We start from the raw sequence: 14,695 nt of genomic DNA on the forward strand, positions 1-14,695 counted from the left end.
TACTCTGAGGGAGAGGGCGGAAGGAAATGTCAGGGCAAGGCTGGTTTCACAATAAAATGTGACCTCAATGAAATTGTTTGAGTCCGACATTTATGTTAGTGGAGCAATAGCATTCATCGGTGTGTGTGTGTGCAAAAGGCTTTTTATCTTCAATGAGTTGTTTTCCTCCCACTCCTCACAGGAGAAGGCAAACCCCATTTCCTGATTCTAAACATACACTGCCTGTGGCGGGAGTGTGTGTGTGTGTGTGTGTGTGTGTGTGTGTGTGTGCGCGTGTGTGTGTGCGCCCTACATGGGGAAACGTCATTTTGTCTTTGAGGATATTTTTTGTCCTTGATCAACACATTTGTAGGTTTTTGTATGCTTTCAGTAGTATGTGTGTGTGTGAATTTATGAGTCATATCCGAGTCGAATCTGCATGCCTGTGTGTGTGTGTGTGTGTGAGTGTGTGAGTGATTTCCCAGGGTTACAGGTTGACCTGTGAATGAACTTGCTGTTGTCTGGAGCTCTTCACTTTTAGACAGATGTTACATGATCCATCATCCGGGTATTTTTAGAAGTCCTCGTCTTGCCTAATATGCAGCAGCTGTAAAAGTGTTCTGGTTGTGGAGAAGTGGCTGACATTCATTGTTCTTCTCTTACGCTCTGCTGTCACAAACATGCTCTGATGGGGGGGGGGGGGGGGCAGCAGCCAACCACTGTTTTAAGAAACTCAAACTAAGAGATGTTTCAAATCTGTGAGGAATCTGTGGCTGTGGAAGCACCAGCGCGGCGCAGCTTAACATGTTGTACCTTAGTCAGTAAACAAAAGACGATGCTCCAGAGTGAATTAGACCATTTGATCTGTGCGCGTTTCCCAGAGGGATTCAGACAAGCAGTCGTTGAGTCTCCACTGTGTGATCGTGTCTTTGCGTGCGTGCTTTTGTGCCGACCTGCTCCTCGTGCAGCACCACCTGTCCGTCCAGAGGACTGCCGAGCGGCGCCACGGTGACCAACGGCTGCCAGACGCCGCTGATGGTCCGGGGGAAGACGTCGTAGAGCTCCATGCACCGAATGGTCTCGCCCTGCTCCTTCATGGAGTACAGCGACACGGGGTTGCACGTGGCCACGTACAGCTCATCTGCAACACAAAAACACATGTCACCGTTAAGTCCACACATTTGTGAGCCTTTTCTGTGATCCCCATCGGTGAGTTAGTTGCGTCCCGTCCAAACGTATTTGCACAGCTCAAATGCTTCCACTAGAAACCTGTAAAAAGGCTTCTGGTCTTCAGCCTTACTTGGAGGTGTGCTTTGCACAGTGGTGCACCTACCGGATCCTCTAACATGTCCCTAGATGAATGCGGAGGCCGTGTGTGTGTGTGTGTGTGTGTGTTCACCATCTTTGGTGGCGACGTCGCAGATGATGTTGACTTCGTCCATGGGAATCTGCCAGTGGGCTTTCTCTTCGCTGAAACTCAGAGCCCTGCTCTCCTGTCTGCTGCAGGGGGAACTCTGAACACGCAGAAACGCGGGGCCCTGGAAGCACAAGACACACACACACAGGAAATGCTTTTTACGGCCTGAACTTGATGGAACTGAGTGACTGCGGCTTGTTTATTATTTTTCTCCGGCAGCTGCCGAAGGTGCAGAAAAGGCCCGGTGGGTTCATAGGAACAATCCAGCAAGTACAAAACAAGCCATGTTCTTGTGTATCTGCTGAGATCAGAGTACTAAACACCGGCCTATGCGACGGGAGATGAATATCTGCTGGAGTGTTTACCTTTATGTCTATGGGGCGCGTCTCAGTGGGACACAGCAGTTTGCGCCGAGCGTTGCCAACTTGGTTTATCGTCCAGTATCCCGTCATCTGGACCTCCGGCAGGGGCAACCTGAAGATGGAAGGTCACATGGTGACAACTGCATGGTAAAAAGTGCAAAGCGCAGTTCCTGAGATCTAAATATGTGCCGCGAGCATGTTTTTATGGCTTCCTGATGTCTCATTTTGGAGAATTATGGGTTTCACTGTCACAATTTCTGCATCCCAACTTCAAATAAGATGAACTCATCTTATAAGTGCATCAACACGCCCACCGCAAGATGCAGACGTAGGATTTAATGTGATCCGGCTCTCTAGAGCGGGGGAAGCCAATTTGGGACCGCTGACTGTGTGATGGTGAGTGAGTCCCGGCTCGTTGTGTCTGGCCAGATGTTCACTGGTTGTCCCACAAATCGCAGCTGGATTGTGGCCACAGTCTTATTAGCAAAGTGAAAGATGCCACAGAACCGCGATGGACAATCCTCTAATCATAAACATCTTGTTTTCCACGTCCAAAATTGGAAATCAAGAGACAAAATGTTTGCTGTTGTGTAAGCAAGATGTTGTGGGATATAAAAGGTTCCAGATGGGGTTTTAAAAAGCCTGTTTCTAGAAAAAGAATTGTTTCTGCTCTGCCCTCAAGAGGTTACTTGATTCATGAAATGAAATCTTTCAAAAAGGGTCAAATAAAACCACAGGAGACAGAAGAAACAAATATTTTCCTTTATTTAAAAGACAATCTATGCATGACGGGACAATGTAGTGGATACTAGAAAATAATCTTATGGGAAAGGTGAGGTAATATGAATGATCTAGTCCGCCATTCATGTATTCATTCTTTCAGCCCCAAAGTTTAAATGGGACACTTCCCCACAACATAAAACCTTTTTACAACATTTTTCCTCTTGCCAGTCGAGCCTTTCATGAATCTTCATTATTTTGAGGTATGAGCAGTTTCACGAAGGAACTATTTTCTTTCTGCACCAGTCAACTCTTCGGCGGCACAGAAGGAAGCTTGCATCCATTTCCACAGAAATCTACATAATGAACATCACTAAAAGAGGACAAATGTGACCGATTTTGATTTCATTCCTAAAAGTTACAAAAACCATAAAATCATAAAAGGATGTCGGACAAGCTCCCTCTCAGCGGGAAAGGGTTCCACATGTGTTCTCCTCAGGAAGATGAGAGTTCTACGGACCTCTGAGGAAACACTTCATACGCCGGAATCTTTTTATGGCGGAATAAAAGATGTGTTTCCTAAAATTTAGATTAAAAAGGCTAAACCCGGATCTCGCTTGTTAAATGAAGTGTATCTTTCTGTTCTCTGTTACGATAAGGCTGAAAATCTAAAGTTTGTATAGGTTTTGATGCATTTTGATGCACTAGTTATCCATAATAGAGACAGGCACAACGTGGACACGGTCACGGTCGTATTCTAACGCTTTCTGACTGGCCTCTGTGACTGTGTGTGTGTGTGTGTGCGTGTGTGTGTCAGCCTTGTGCTCCTGACGCCTCCCTTACTCCTTAGCCAGGTTGACGGAGCTGGGCTTGGCTCCAATGGGAATCCCGTGCTTGTGCAGCGCTTCGATGACGACCTCTCGCATGTCTTTGTTGTACGCGTCAAAGTCGAAGACGTTTCGCACCACGTTGGCCAAACCCTCCTCGGGGAATTTCTGTGGTATAGAAGGAGGTGGAGGAGAGCGGGGAGGGAACCAGGCAGAGAAGAGGAGGTAGTCAAGGAGGAAAAAGGGAGGAATGACAGGGAGATAAGGAAAGGAAGGGAGCGCAGAGGGTGTCAAGTGGGATGGGAAATAGGGGAAAAAGCAGAGAAGATGGAGCGAAGAGGGCCAAAGAAGGAAAGAACGTTAACATAATCAACAAAGTCTTCAGCAGGGGTCGACGGCGGGACGCGGCCTGCGAGGTTAACGCATCGCTCCACTCTGGCAACGGCGCCGACAGACGAGGCACCCTGAAGGCATTGCGTTTGTGAAATAATCGGCGAGACACAATAAATGTTCCGTATTGCGCGGTAACTATGGCGATAGGTTGGTAAATAGACAGGGAAGAAAAATGGAGAGGGAGAAGCCGTGAGAAGAGAAGAGACTACGCTCTCAAACTGTCAAGAACGTTATCCAGGTGCTGCTGGTAACTTTGGACATTTGTCATTGGTTTTGACAACTTTAAGACTAGAAAATGAAGCCTGATTAAGGGGAGTGGAAAGTGGATCGAAGATCCGGAATTTTAAATGTCAACACACAACAATTTATTTTATTGACGGCAACAGGATTGTGAATCCGGATCGACACCCAGTTTAAGTGCAAATCAATGGACAAAGTATTGGAAGGATGAAATGAAGACAGACAGAGCAGTCGTACACGCGAGCCAATCCTTGACGGCTCAGTGGTCGTAGTGACGGCGCTGCATCGTGGGGCGTCGTTTCCACATGTACAATGTAATCACGTCGCTGGGCCTTTAACTCGCTGCACCTGGTTACAGACGCACCTCCAGAGCATCGGGCTGCATTGATCCGAGTTAAAACCAAGCTTCATTCATGACCAAATGTGAATATTGGCTGTTGCCTTGAAGCAATTTAGACCTGGACTGAACCCCCCTGTTTCTGTCCACTCCTGCATGTGTCAATAGTGGACGTGAGGGACGGCAGAACACGGGGGCCGCTGGGGAAATCAAACATTAGAGCTCGTCCCTGTGCACTGAGTTATTGGTCTGCAGCTCAACTCGGATTTTCCCTTTTCTCAAAACCCTGTTCTTCTGGGTACCGTTTGCTACCGCCGGCTAAAGGCTGTGCACATTTCCTCCAGATCATAGAATGCATGCCGCTTTTACAGAAACAAGCTCAATATACACTTTGTTTTTTCCCTTTCACAAGGCCAGGAGGAGCTATTTAAAATATTGTTTTACTGCAAACTAAGAAAGCAGTATAATAAAAGCAACAAAACAGAATTTGGACACCGGTGTTAGACATGAATGTGTTATAAAAATACATATAAATAATATTATAATAAAAGGTCAATCTTGTGTAACAGTGTATGTTGTGTGTTCTCTTCATTCTACACTGAGGCAGGAACGTGCCCCCCCCTCTCTGTCCCAGCTGTGCTGGGAGGACCCTCTTGCATTATTAAAGCAGCAGTGCAGGAATAAGGTCACATAATCTTTATGAAATAATAACAAGAAAAATGGTCCGAGGCCAAAACCGATTTTTTTTAAAAGGAAAGAGAAGGAGTTACCTGGAGGTGTTTGACTATGTTGACCACCTCCCGGGTGGAGTAGGGGTAGGTGATGGTGCCCCGGTCGGCCATGGACCTCAGGTCCCCGAAGGCGGCCACCAGCTTCTGCAGCGTGGCGTCGGGAACGTCGGGGCCGTACTGCTTCAGCATCGCCAGCTCCGCCTGGGGCTTCGGATTGTCCACCGCGTGGCAGCTAAAGATGTCCCCTGCGCAGAGGACGAGAGCAAGTCCCGGTTGGATCGGCTCATCGGACACCAGCGCGCATCACAAAATGTTACAGTCCTCTGCTGCGGGACGTGGGTGTCGTGCACGTGTGTGCGTACCGAGGGCTCCAAAGAAGTCATTGCCCAGGAAGGGGAAACCGGGTCGGTTGGCGAGGACGAGCATCCTGAAGTCGGGGTGCATGACTATGGTGTTGGGCCTCCCCTCCGCCTCTCGGGGATCTGTGCAGGAGACACCGACGCGGTCAGCGCGACATGACGAGCAAACCCACAACAACGGACGACTTCTCGTGCTTCCTTTTTCCTGCCTCGGTTTCAGGTTTGGTTCGTGTGACTGAGTCTCTCTTTCACGCTCACCTCTTCACCCCCCCCGATAGCATCGTGAAGCTGTCTCAAGTTTTGTGTTTATGAAGCCCCAAGGTTGTGTTTACATTCCTCCGGGAGGAAGAGCTTCTCGCGAATCGAGAAGCCGTCAGCGACTACCGCGATTACGTGGGACGGCATGGAAAATATCCTTGTTTATGGAGCAGCTCGATCCAGAACCCACTGATGCCTCTCCATAAAGGCTCTCATCCTAAGCCTCCTTTAAATCTGATGTTTTACTCGTGTTTGTCTTCAGGGACATCCAATCCTCAACTCGTCCGTCTTATGGTCACGCTTCTGTTGTATCTGGGACGTGTCTTTCGTCAAGGTGCTGTGTGTGTGTGTGTGTGTGTGTGTGTGAGAGAATGTGTGCACCTGAGAGGATTCTGCGTCCGTCGGCCAGGATCATCTCTCCGCTCTCCACCAGGGTTTTGAGGATGCAGGTGACGTTAGTGGGAGCTTTGTCCGCCTCGTCAATCACCAATATGTGACCCAGTTTCACTGCCTTCACCTGTACACACACACACACACACACACACACACGCTTTATAGTGGCAGGCGGCTCCTCTTTGGTAGAAAGCTTATAATAACCATTGGAAAGGAAGAAAGACAACTATGTAAATAAATGACAAGTGCAAACAGGAATTTCCCCTTTAAAGGCCAGTTATGAGTGGAATGAGAGGACGGCCCCTTTCTCTCCTCTTGCACCTGTTAAGGTAGGAGCGACAGCCTTTTTCGTTTGGACATTGATATTTTAACCTGGCGTAAAAGAGACGGCCAAATGAACGCGCTGCCGTAAAAAGACCTGACCGGCAGCCGAATGCCATCAGCTCCAGGAACGGTGACTGAAAATGTCTTTTTAATGCATTTAACTGACCAAAGAGCCGTTGGTTAAAGTATGAACCACGCACACAGGAAGAGAATGATCCTGTAAATGTAAACGTGTGACTGAACTGACCAGTGGCGAGTCCTCGTACATGATGATGCCGTCTCGGACGGAGGGCTGCAGGGTCAGAGTCTGGACGGTCGTATCTCTGGGTGAAAAAAACCACAAGTTTCAGTCTTTTTTTTGGGGGGTGGGACAAATCCAGGTGTGACCCCGGAGCTGTCCCGGTTTCTCTTCTTTCTGAGCCACATCTCTGTAGGCCCTTTGGTTACGGGCTCCCAAAAGCCTCCTGCTTCTGCCCTGCTCTAATATTAGCGAACCAGGCCACACGCAAGCTCCACTGCGACTTTCACAAGACCTTGACGAGCTGAGCGCACACGCCGGCCGAGTGGAGGAAGCAGTTGCTTCTACGCGTTTCAAGCCAAATTGCATTTAGGAGATGGAGCCGAGGTAACAAAGACTTCTTCGTATGGTCTCCGACTCTCCAATATGGGCATGTGAAGTCCCTGTTGTGGTGAAGGATGGCCTAATTTACCCATGACCAAAATAGTTTGACCCCCTTTGATGGGAAGGCTGGCAGGGGAGTAAGCGAAAACGCTGGCTGCTCACATCTCCCTGAAATAGTTTCTTTGTTCCTCTGAGAAAAACAAGAACTAAAAAGAAACATGTGATTATTTGGGCTTAGATGCGTCATAATTTACTGACCACAGTAGATATATTTGGCCTGTTTTAGAATCTGACCTCCTGTTAGGGAGATTCTAAAGTATTTGAACTTTTAATGCAATAATAATAGGTCATCCCCCATTAAACATCTGATAACACACTTGTGAGCAACTCCGTCCATGAACATGCGAGCTGGATCCACATGGGCGGCCGAAAAGAAATTGAATTATAAAAAACGCTTTTTGTTTTGGAGGAAGCCATTCAGAGAAAGTTTGAAACGGTGACCCTGAACGTAGGAAAGGGGGACCAAATAGAAACTGCCAGGAGAAGCGGAGGATATTATAAAAGACAATAGAATGTATGGAAAGAAGAACAATCTAGTTGCCCAACGTGACGTCCTCGAGACATCCTTTGGCCATAGAAGCGTTTCCTCCTCCTCACCTGTGGAGCTGCAGGTATTCTCTGTGCCGGTTCAGGAGGTGCAGGAATCGGTCCACTATTTTATTCTTACCGACGCCCTACGGAAGAAATAACACAACAATTCACCCACCAAGCAGCACAATCAAATGAAATCCTCTTCAGCCGATTGATTCAGTGTTGTTTCAGTAACGTCGGCTGTGAAGCGAGTAAAGAGGTGTTCATTCGGTGCGTTTGGGGGGGGCGCGTCCCTGCTTGATGCCCCCCCCCCCCCCGCTGGCGTCCACTGAGCCGCTGTGACACCTCCTAAAGTCTCAGCCTCGCTCACTCGGTCGCCCTCACGTGCTCGCGATAAACATCCCCGCACATGCACAATGTGCAGATGGTATAAAACAGGTCCTGCTTCCCCCCCCCTTTAACACTGCACATCACAGACCCAACTGTGGGCATAGACTGTCCCCCAAAAGGAAGTGCTGCAAGCTCACTCCGCCCCCCCCCCGTCCCCTCCTTCGTCCCTCCAGAGAGTTGTGAGCGTGTGTGTGTGTGCAGGGAGCGTGTTTCATAACTCTTCCCTTGACGGACACGTGAGGCCTTCTTCAGCGAGGCCCTTTGCTGAGATGAATGTAGAGAATATGTGATAGATAGATAATATTAGCAGTGATCCTGATTGGACGAGGCCTCCCGAGGACGAGTCCAAACAGGGCTCTCTTTGCGTTGCACTCAAGAAGCACTGCGATGCGTCACTCACCTGGTTGCCCACCAAGAGGAGGTGCTCTCCTAAAAGAAAGTCTTTCAACATGTCTTCCATCACCATCATGTGCTGCGGAGAGATTTAAACAGATAACAGGGGGAAGAAATGAGTTGCATGGACTTGACTGAACCCAGACGGGCGCATTTCACATGTTATGAAAAGGCTTCTGTTGTCCCTGTTGCAAGATAAATAAAAATTCATCTTAAAACCACTTGAGCCTGTGTGGAAAATTGGGAAGTTAGCTTTCCCTCCCCTCCGTTCCTATGATTTTACACCCGTGCTTCCGCTCTGGAGACAGAAACGGGTCATTTAAAGAAGTAGGGCAACGGCGTTGCTCTCTTCTTATCTCAGCCACTTTTATTTCAGTCTGCGACACGAGCACGCAGAGAATTAAAAAGAGAAGAATCAGGCCAGAGAGTGAGAAAGAGATAATCAGGGTCACATTGAGCCACCGGAGGATGGGAGAATGGCCCTTTTTTGGACCTTTCTTTCTTATTCTTAAGTGTCATTTTGAAATGTTTTTATTCAATGGTGCACCGTATAAAATATCACGGTCAACATTAAGTTTAGTTTAGAAACCACAGCAAAGTTTAAATCTCCAACAAATCTGTAATGAGTGTGTTATTCTATTCCATGTGCATGGCAACATTTGAAGAAAATAAATGAATCCTCCTGTAATAAGGGCACTGTCAGGATGCCATACTTAAAAACACCATCCGAGTTGGATCAAACAAATCAGATCAAAGCAAAGCAAAGACAGTTATTAAAAAAATCAGGAGGCATCAGAGGCAAAAAAAAGCAATTATTTGGATGTGCATTGAGCTGCCTCGTGTAGCGCCACCAACAAACCACAATAAAAGCAGGGAGGGGGGCAAAGAAAAAGGTAAAAACACTAGTTATTAAAACCTGTTTTCCTGCTGCACACACAGAGAAATACAGAGGAGATTAAAAGTCAGATGGGCTTCTTTTCCAAAGTAGAAAAGAAAAAAAAACACATCTGTGAGACTCCAGTGTATCTAAGAAGAGCCAAGAGGCATCAACAAAGGGCACGGCCCTGGATCCAAACTACTAATGCCAGAAGTCAAACCCCTCATAATGAAATAGTGTCACACACTGCAACAAGGACAGTGAGTTATATTAAAAACAACAAGAATGAGCAAAGAGAAGATCCGAGGTGGTGTGTGACCTCACCGCGCCGCGGCTGCACTGTGCGAGGGATACGGTGTGGTAAAGAATACACACAGCGATCCCTCTCGCTTTGAGGGAAATACAAGAAAAACACAGGGGATTATTCTTTATTGTTTCTGATCCGGCCCCTTTGCCCTTGTGTCCCTTAAAATCTGGGTCAGGTTCTGGAAATAAACGTCTTCGCCCAATCACACACTTTTGCTCACGTGAAACAGACTGCGTTGTGTTTTTTTACCTGGGGATTATCGTAGAACAGCACATCTGGAACCTTCATTTTCTCAGTGGCGCTGTGGACGGGAGCAGACACGTTGCCAATAGTCAACACGCCGTCCTTTATCGAACCTGGGGACACAAAGGAGATGCACCCACGCCGACAACCGACACTTTAGCTCATTCGCTAATTTCTCTTAAACTCTATTAAATGTAGCAGAAACTCTGAGTGGCTAAAGACGTATTTGGTAACAGGGACTTACAGCTCAGGTCACGAAGGTGCTCAGATGGATCCGCCGTGTCCTGCATGGAGCAGTCGGCGAGGCTTTTATCGAGAGAGGAGCGAGCCAGGCTGGGCAGGAACCTGAGACACACACACACACACACACTCTCCATCACCGGTGCTCACAATCACACAGCGTCTTTCTGAAAAAGTGCACCACAACCCGCTAAGAAACACAGGGACTGTGAATGTGTACCTTGAGAGACAAGCCTTATTGACAGCGTGAGCGATGCTCTCCTCGGGGTACCGAGAGAGACGGCGACAGATCCTCAGCAGCTGTCTGGTGGAGAGAGAAGAGGCCAGAGACTGTGCCTGGAGGCAAACACACACACACATCGTGCATAAATACATTACTCACACACGTGTAAACAAAGCAGTGAGTGCATGCAAACACACACGCCCTCACCGTGGGGTCGTTCGTCTTGCGCAGACTGTGTGTGAGGTGCAGGAGCTGCTCCGCCGCTTCTTTTGGAACATCGCGGGCCTGAAGAGAGCGGGAACGAGATGAGAGGGACTGATGAAGAGGAGGGTGTTTACGCGAGCAGACAAGTGCATTTTGAGTAATCAACTACTGAAAGCAAACATCCCAGCCTGAAGTCGACCGTACTGGAGATTCCTTTGGCCCACGTTCAACCCCCCCGAGAACCTCAGACCGGCTCGCACGTCGGGTGCACCAAACCACGCGACTTTGCAGCGAATCGCCAAACAAGGTCAGCACCTCCTCTTTGTGTGCGAGGCCGACACGTTGTTTAACATTACACATTACAGTGTCGCTGCCAAGTCTCAATTTATTTGGAAAAATAAACTCCGGTTGCCTGAGCTCCACAAAAGGCCAATAAAGAAAACGTCCCATCCCAGCATCAAGTCCTGGATGAAGACAACGGCCGCTTCTTCCCCCCGTCGTTAAACTGTCTTCATCGGTTGGACGAAGTTTGTGCACACGGGTCCCTCCTGCGGATCGGAGGCCGTGTGCTCGGGCTTCCTTCGCTTCCAATAGACGGGATGTGATTAGCGGGCGTGTCTCACCAGTCCCTGTATGAGGTCCATCTCCTCGGCGACGGCCATCGGGCTGACCGTGTGGTAGAGGAACATGGTGAGCAGCTCCGGGCCCAGCCACTGCTGCTGACCTCTGCTGCCGGCGCCGGCGCCCACCACGGGGGGCTCGGCCAGAGCCAGCACCCTGAAGGACGGGTGGATGGGGAACACCGACCTGCGAATACACACAGAATGGCTGCTGCACGACGTCTTGTCAGACTGTGCTTTCTTCTTTTTCGCTGAATTAAACAGTTGGTTGATTCGTAAGCCTCAGAGTTGAATTTGTGCTGCATCTGGTATTTATTTTCAAATGCTCAAAAGTAAGACTTAAATCGTCTGTCGATCTAATCGATTTATTGCAATCTAATTTATCCCTGTTGTTACGTGCTGAACTCAACCGCTTTGATAATATTAATTATTTACCAATACAACAAAAAAAAAGACAGTTGACTGAGGCTTTTTTTGTTGTATTTAAAAAAAAGGCAATTATTCTGCATATTTCCTCTTATATTGTCAGGCGGCTCATTGGATAAATGTGGTGCAACAAGCTAAGATGTTCATTTTAATGCGTATAAAATGCTTGCTTAATCTGCTCAAACTACACAGAATAGTATTGTGTTAGCGACTGAAGACACTCCAAGGGATTTTCGGAAATTTGTAGTTGAAATAAATTTATATTTCTGACATTTTTAGCTTGTAAAAAAATACCGCTAAAAGCTATATGAAACACTATCTTCGACTTCTTTAACCACATTGTTCCAAGCATTACAACTACCCCTCGTATTCATCAGTGATACCTGCTGGTTCGTGATGATTTGTATCTCTCTCACTTCGTCTCATCTTTGCTACTCCAGAAAACTTAAATGCTGCAGTTGATAAAAACTCAAACTTGTATTGTGGTGCACAATCAAATCCTTCTTGACAAATAAACACACACACACACACACACACACACACACACACACACACACACACACACACACACACACACACACACACACACATTCACACACTTTCTCAGAGCCACATGAGTGGAGGAAGAGGAAGTGGGTTTATTTCAGCACAGACGCCCCACCACATACATCCTTCCTGCCAGCTTAGGTGGGTTTTTAAGAGTGCGGGGAGGCGCACACACGCACACTTCCCAACACACGCCTCTGTGTGTGTGTGTGTGTACCTCTCCTTCAGCTGCTCGTCACTGAACTGCAGTTGTTCCTTTAGGGTCTGGTATCTGTCCCACCTCAGCAGCCTGGTCCCATCGTACAGATCCAACTCCCTGTCGTGGAGCAACCTGGGACGCAGAGCACAGTGGAATAAGTTAAAAAGTGTGCGATATTTGTGTGTTTCAATGTATTTGTTATTTACAGTACAAAATGCATTCATTAAAAAGAGATTCACGCAGATCAGCAGTGGGGAACGCAACGGAAACACACAGGATAGTAGCAGCATTCTTAAAATGAATTCACTGAGTAAATAGAGCAAACCAAAGAGCACCTGGACAGAACCGCCAGGGTTCCCAGGTTGACCCGGTGGATTCCGTCCAGCAGCAGCAGCTTGCCCTCGATGGCAGCGGTGACCAGGGGCGACGGCCTCCACGCCGTGTCTCCGTTGGGGAGGGTGAACCGCTGCTGGAGAAGGTCCCTGGCCGTCATGTCCTGGAAGTGGGAGAGGAGGAAGGAAGCGGCAACGAGGAAATGCAAAGTTAAGGGAGGTGACGGGATTGAGAGCGACGTTGGAAGCTGCTCAGTTTGCTGCTCGTTCGACGTCCCGCGGTGATGATTGTTTTCCTCCCTGCGTCATCTGCTAGAACGAATATCGAGAGATGTGCGAGCGGCGGAGGCTGTCGTAATCGTCGTCGCGCTGCCGCGTCATGGCGGGCACGGAGGGTGGAGGAGGGAAGACAGGCGGACCTCCACCATTTGTTCCAGGCGGTGACTCTCCACAACACGAAAACCAAGAATCCAGAAGACAAAATGTAATCTGGCTGCAAGGATTCACAAATGTGAGCGTCGGGGGAGTACGAGGGTGGGAACTTATTCCCACTGTCTGTATAATGCTGTAATAGTAATATGATGCACATGTGTAACTCTTAACAAGGATTGACTGCTACACTGAAACCCTTTAGCTACTAGAATTGTTCGTCTTTTCTCTATTGAGGGACTAACAGGCGCAGTTTCCTGCTGAAGCCTCACGTGACCACTTGTTTTCACAAAAGTCAGAGCTGACGAGATGAACCGAGCGGCGCAGGATTCCACAATTCCCGCAGCACAAGTGACCCCTGACCTCAGCCGGCTAAAAATAGCCGCAGCACGATGCAGTAAAAAGTCTCCAGCGCACACACGCGTTTCCTGCACAATCATCAAACGGATGGATTCCTCGCAATTAAAAATCACAAGAAACACACAGCCACGTTTTCTGAGAGCTTTGACATGGACAGAGCTATATATAGAGTATGTATTTATACACATATATATATATATACACATACATACATATACTATATTGTAGTAGTCGGTTTGTGCGCTGGCCAGAGGTAATGACACCCACATGTTTCGGGGTTTATTTTTGGTGAAACCGTTGTCTTTATCCCAGAGATATATAGAGTTCCTTCTCTGGCTTTATTTTACTCAAGTTACAACTTACACGCTACAAACAAGTGTAACTCACCTTCAACGTCCATTATTCTGCAGACGGGCAGCAATGAAACAACTGATTGTGAAGCCAGCCGGGGAAAGAATCTTTTGCATTCATTATGCTGCATGTGCTTTTGGTTAAGTGTGACTCCTGAGGAGAAAACCCTGTTTGGAGCTCATGGACCTCCTCATGGACCCGAGTTAAGATCGACCTCTTTCATTAAATTAACCCTTCCTCACTGTAGGCAATTTGCTCCCTCCGCCCCTTCGAGCTGTGACTAACACGCGCCCCCTCAGAGAATAACCTCGCCCCCCCACCCGAGTGCAGGAAGCTCCAGACTTGTTTCCATTTACCTGGTAGAGCATGAGCGGCTCGATGCTGTAACCCAGCATCTCAGCGAACTCTCTGGCTATCACCGACTTGCCACAACCCTAGAAAGTACAGAAAGGCCAGAGGTCACAAAGTGTTTTTTACAGTGAGATTGGCATTTGCATTTTTTCCCACACTGACTTTAAGTGCAATCTGAATATTAAAAAATATAAATAAAGTGCCAGATGTTTTCTTTAGGTAAACAAGTAAATAAAACAGTTTAGACAGGCAGTGAATCAACTGGATACGGCGTAGCTACCTTGGCGCCTATCAGACAAATGTCCTTCACCATGTGCGACTGCATCATCTCAGCCATCAGCTGCGAGTGGCTCGGCGTGCTGATGAAAGCGAGGCTGCTGTTTGGTGGACGCGTCTCTTTGACGCCCGCTGGAACCTGAAGTTTGGGGAAGACGACAGGTTGCCGTGAACAGCCTCGATATCCTGTAAAGGCTGTGATACTAATATATCACTTGGAATAATAACTCCGAGACTCATCGGTTGGAAAGGACTGAACCACGTGTTGTTAAACAATCCATGGGACACGCAGCGCTGCACGTAAGAGGAGAAACAACCTTAAACGGTGAACAGGAGTTGGAGATTGCATTTGGCTGTTGGATCAAATCTCTGCTC

At 47.9% G+C, this 14,695-nt stretch overlaps 1 protein-coding gene across 2 annotated transcripts in view; it reads right to left on the reverse strand.

Annotated features, from left to right (window-relative positions):
• The window catches only part of vwa8 (von Willebrand factor A domain containing 8), a 40,271-nt gene that overhangs the window by 15,291 nt on the left and 10,285 nt on the right, over nt 1-14,695 (reverse strand). For both annotated transcript variants that reach the window (XM_078090494.1, XM_078090493.1), the window contains exons 11-30: nt 14,325-14,459; nt 14,050-14,127; nt 12,557-12,717; nt 12,240-12,353; nt 11,054-11,237; nt 10,434-10,511; nt 10,224-10,339; nt 10,008-10,108; nt 9,770-9,876; nt 8,344-8,415; nt 7,620-7,696; nt 6,588-6,663; nt 6,005-6,140; nt 5,369-5,488; nt 5,046-5,251; nt 3,322-3,473; nt 1,762-1,870; nt 1,379-1,517; nt 933-1,120; nt 1-4 (exon numbers count right to left, since the gene is read on the reverse strand). The exon at nt 1-4 is cut by the window's left edge and continues 116 nt beyond it. In XM_078090494.1, the coding sequence (XP_077946620.1) occupies nt 1-4; nt 933-1,120; nt 1,379-1,517; nt 1,762-1,870; nt 3,322-3,473; nt 5,046-5,251; nt 5,369-5,488; nt 6,005-6,140; nt 6,588-6,663; nt 7,620-7,696; nt 8,344-8,415; nt 9,770-9,876; nt 10,008-10,108; nt 10,224-10,339; nt 10,434-10,511; nt 11,054-11,237; nt 12,240-12,353; nt 12,557-12,717; nt 14,050-14,127; nt 14,325-14,459 (2,353 nt within the window). The remainder of the gene's footprint in view (nt 5-932; nt 1,121-1,378; nt 1,518-1,761; nt 1,871-3,321; nt 3,474-5,045; nt 5,252-5,368; nt 5,489-6,004; nt 6,141-6,587; nt 6,664-7,619; nt 7,697-8,343; nt 8,416-9,769; nt 9,877-10,007; nt 10,109-10,223; nt 10,340-10,433; nt 10,512-11,053; nt 11,238-12,239; nt 12,354-12,556; nt 12,718-14,049; nt 14,128-14,324; nt 14,460-14,695) is intronic.

Source organism: Gasterosteus aculeatus, chromosome 16 (assembly GCF_964276395.1).
Source record: "Gasterosteus aculeatus chromosome 16, fGasAcu3.hap1.1, whole genome shotgun sequence".
NCBI lineage: Eukaryota > Metazoa > Chordata > Actinopteri > Perciformes > Gasterosteidae > Gasterosteus > Gasterosteus aculeatus.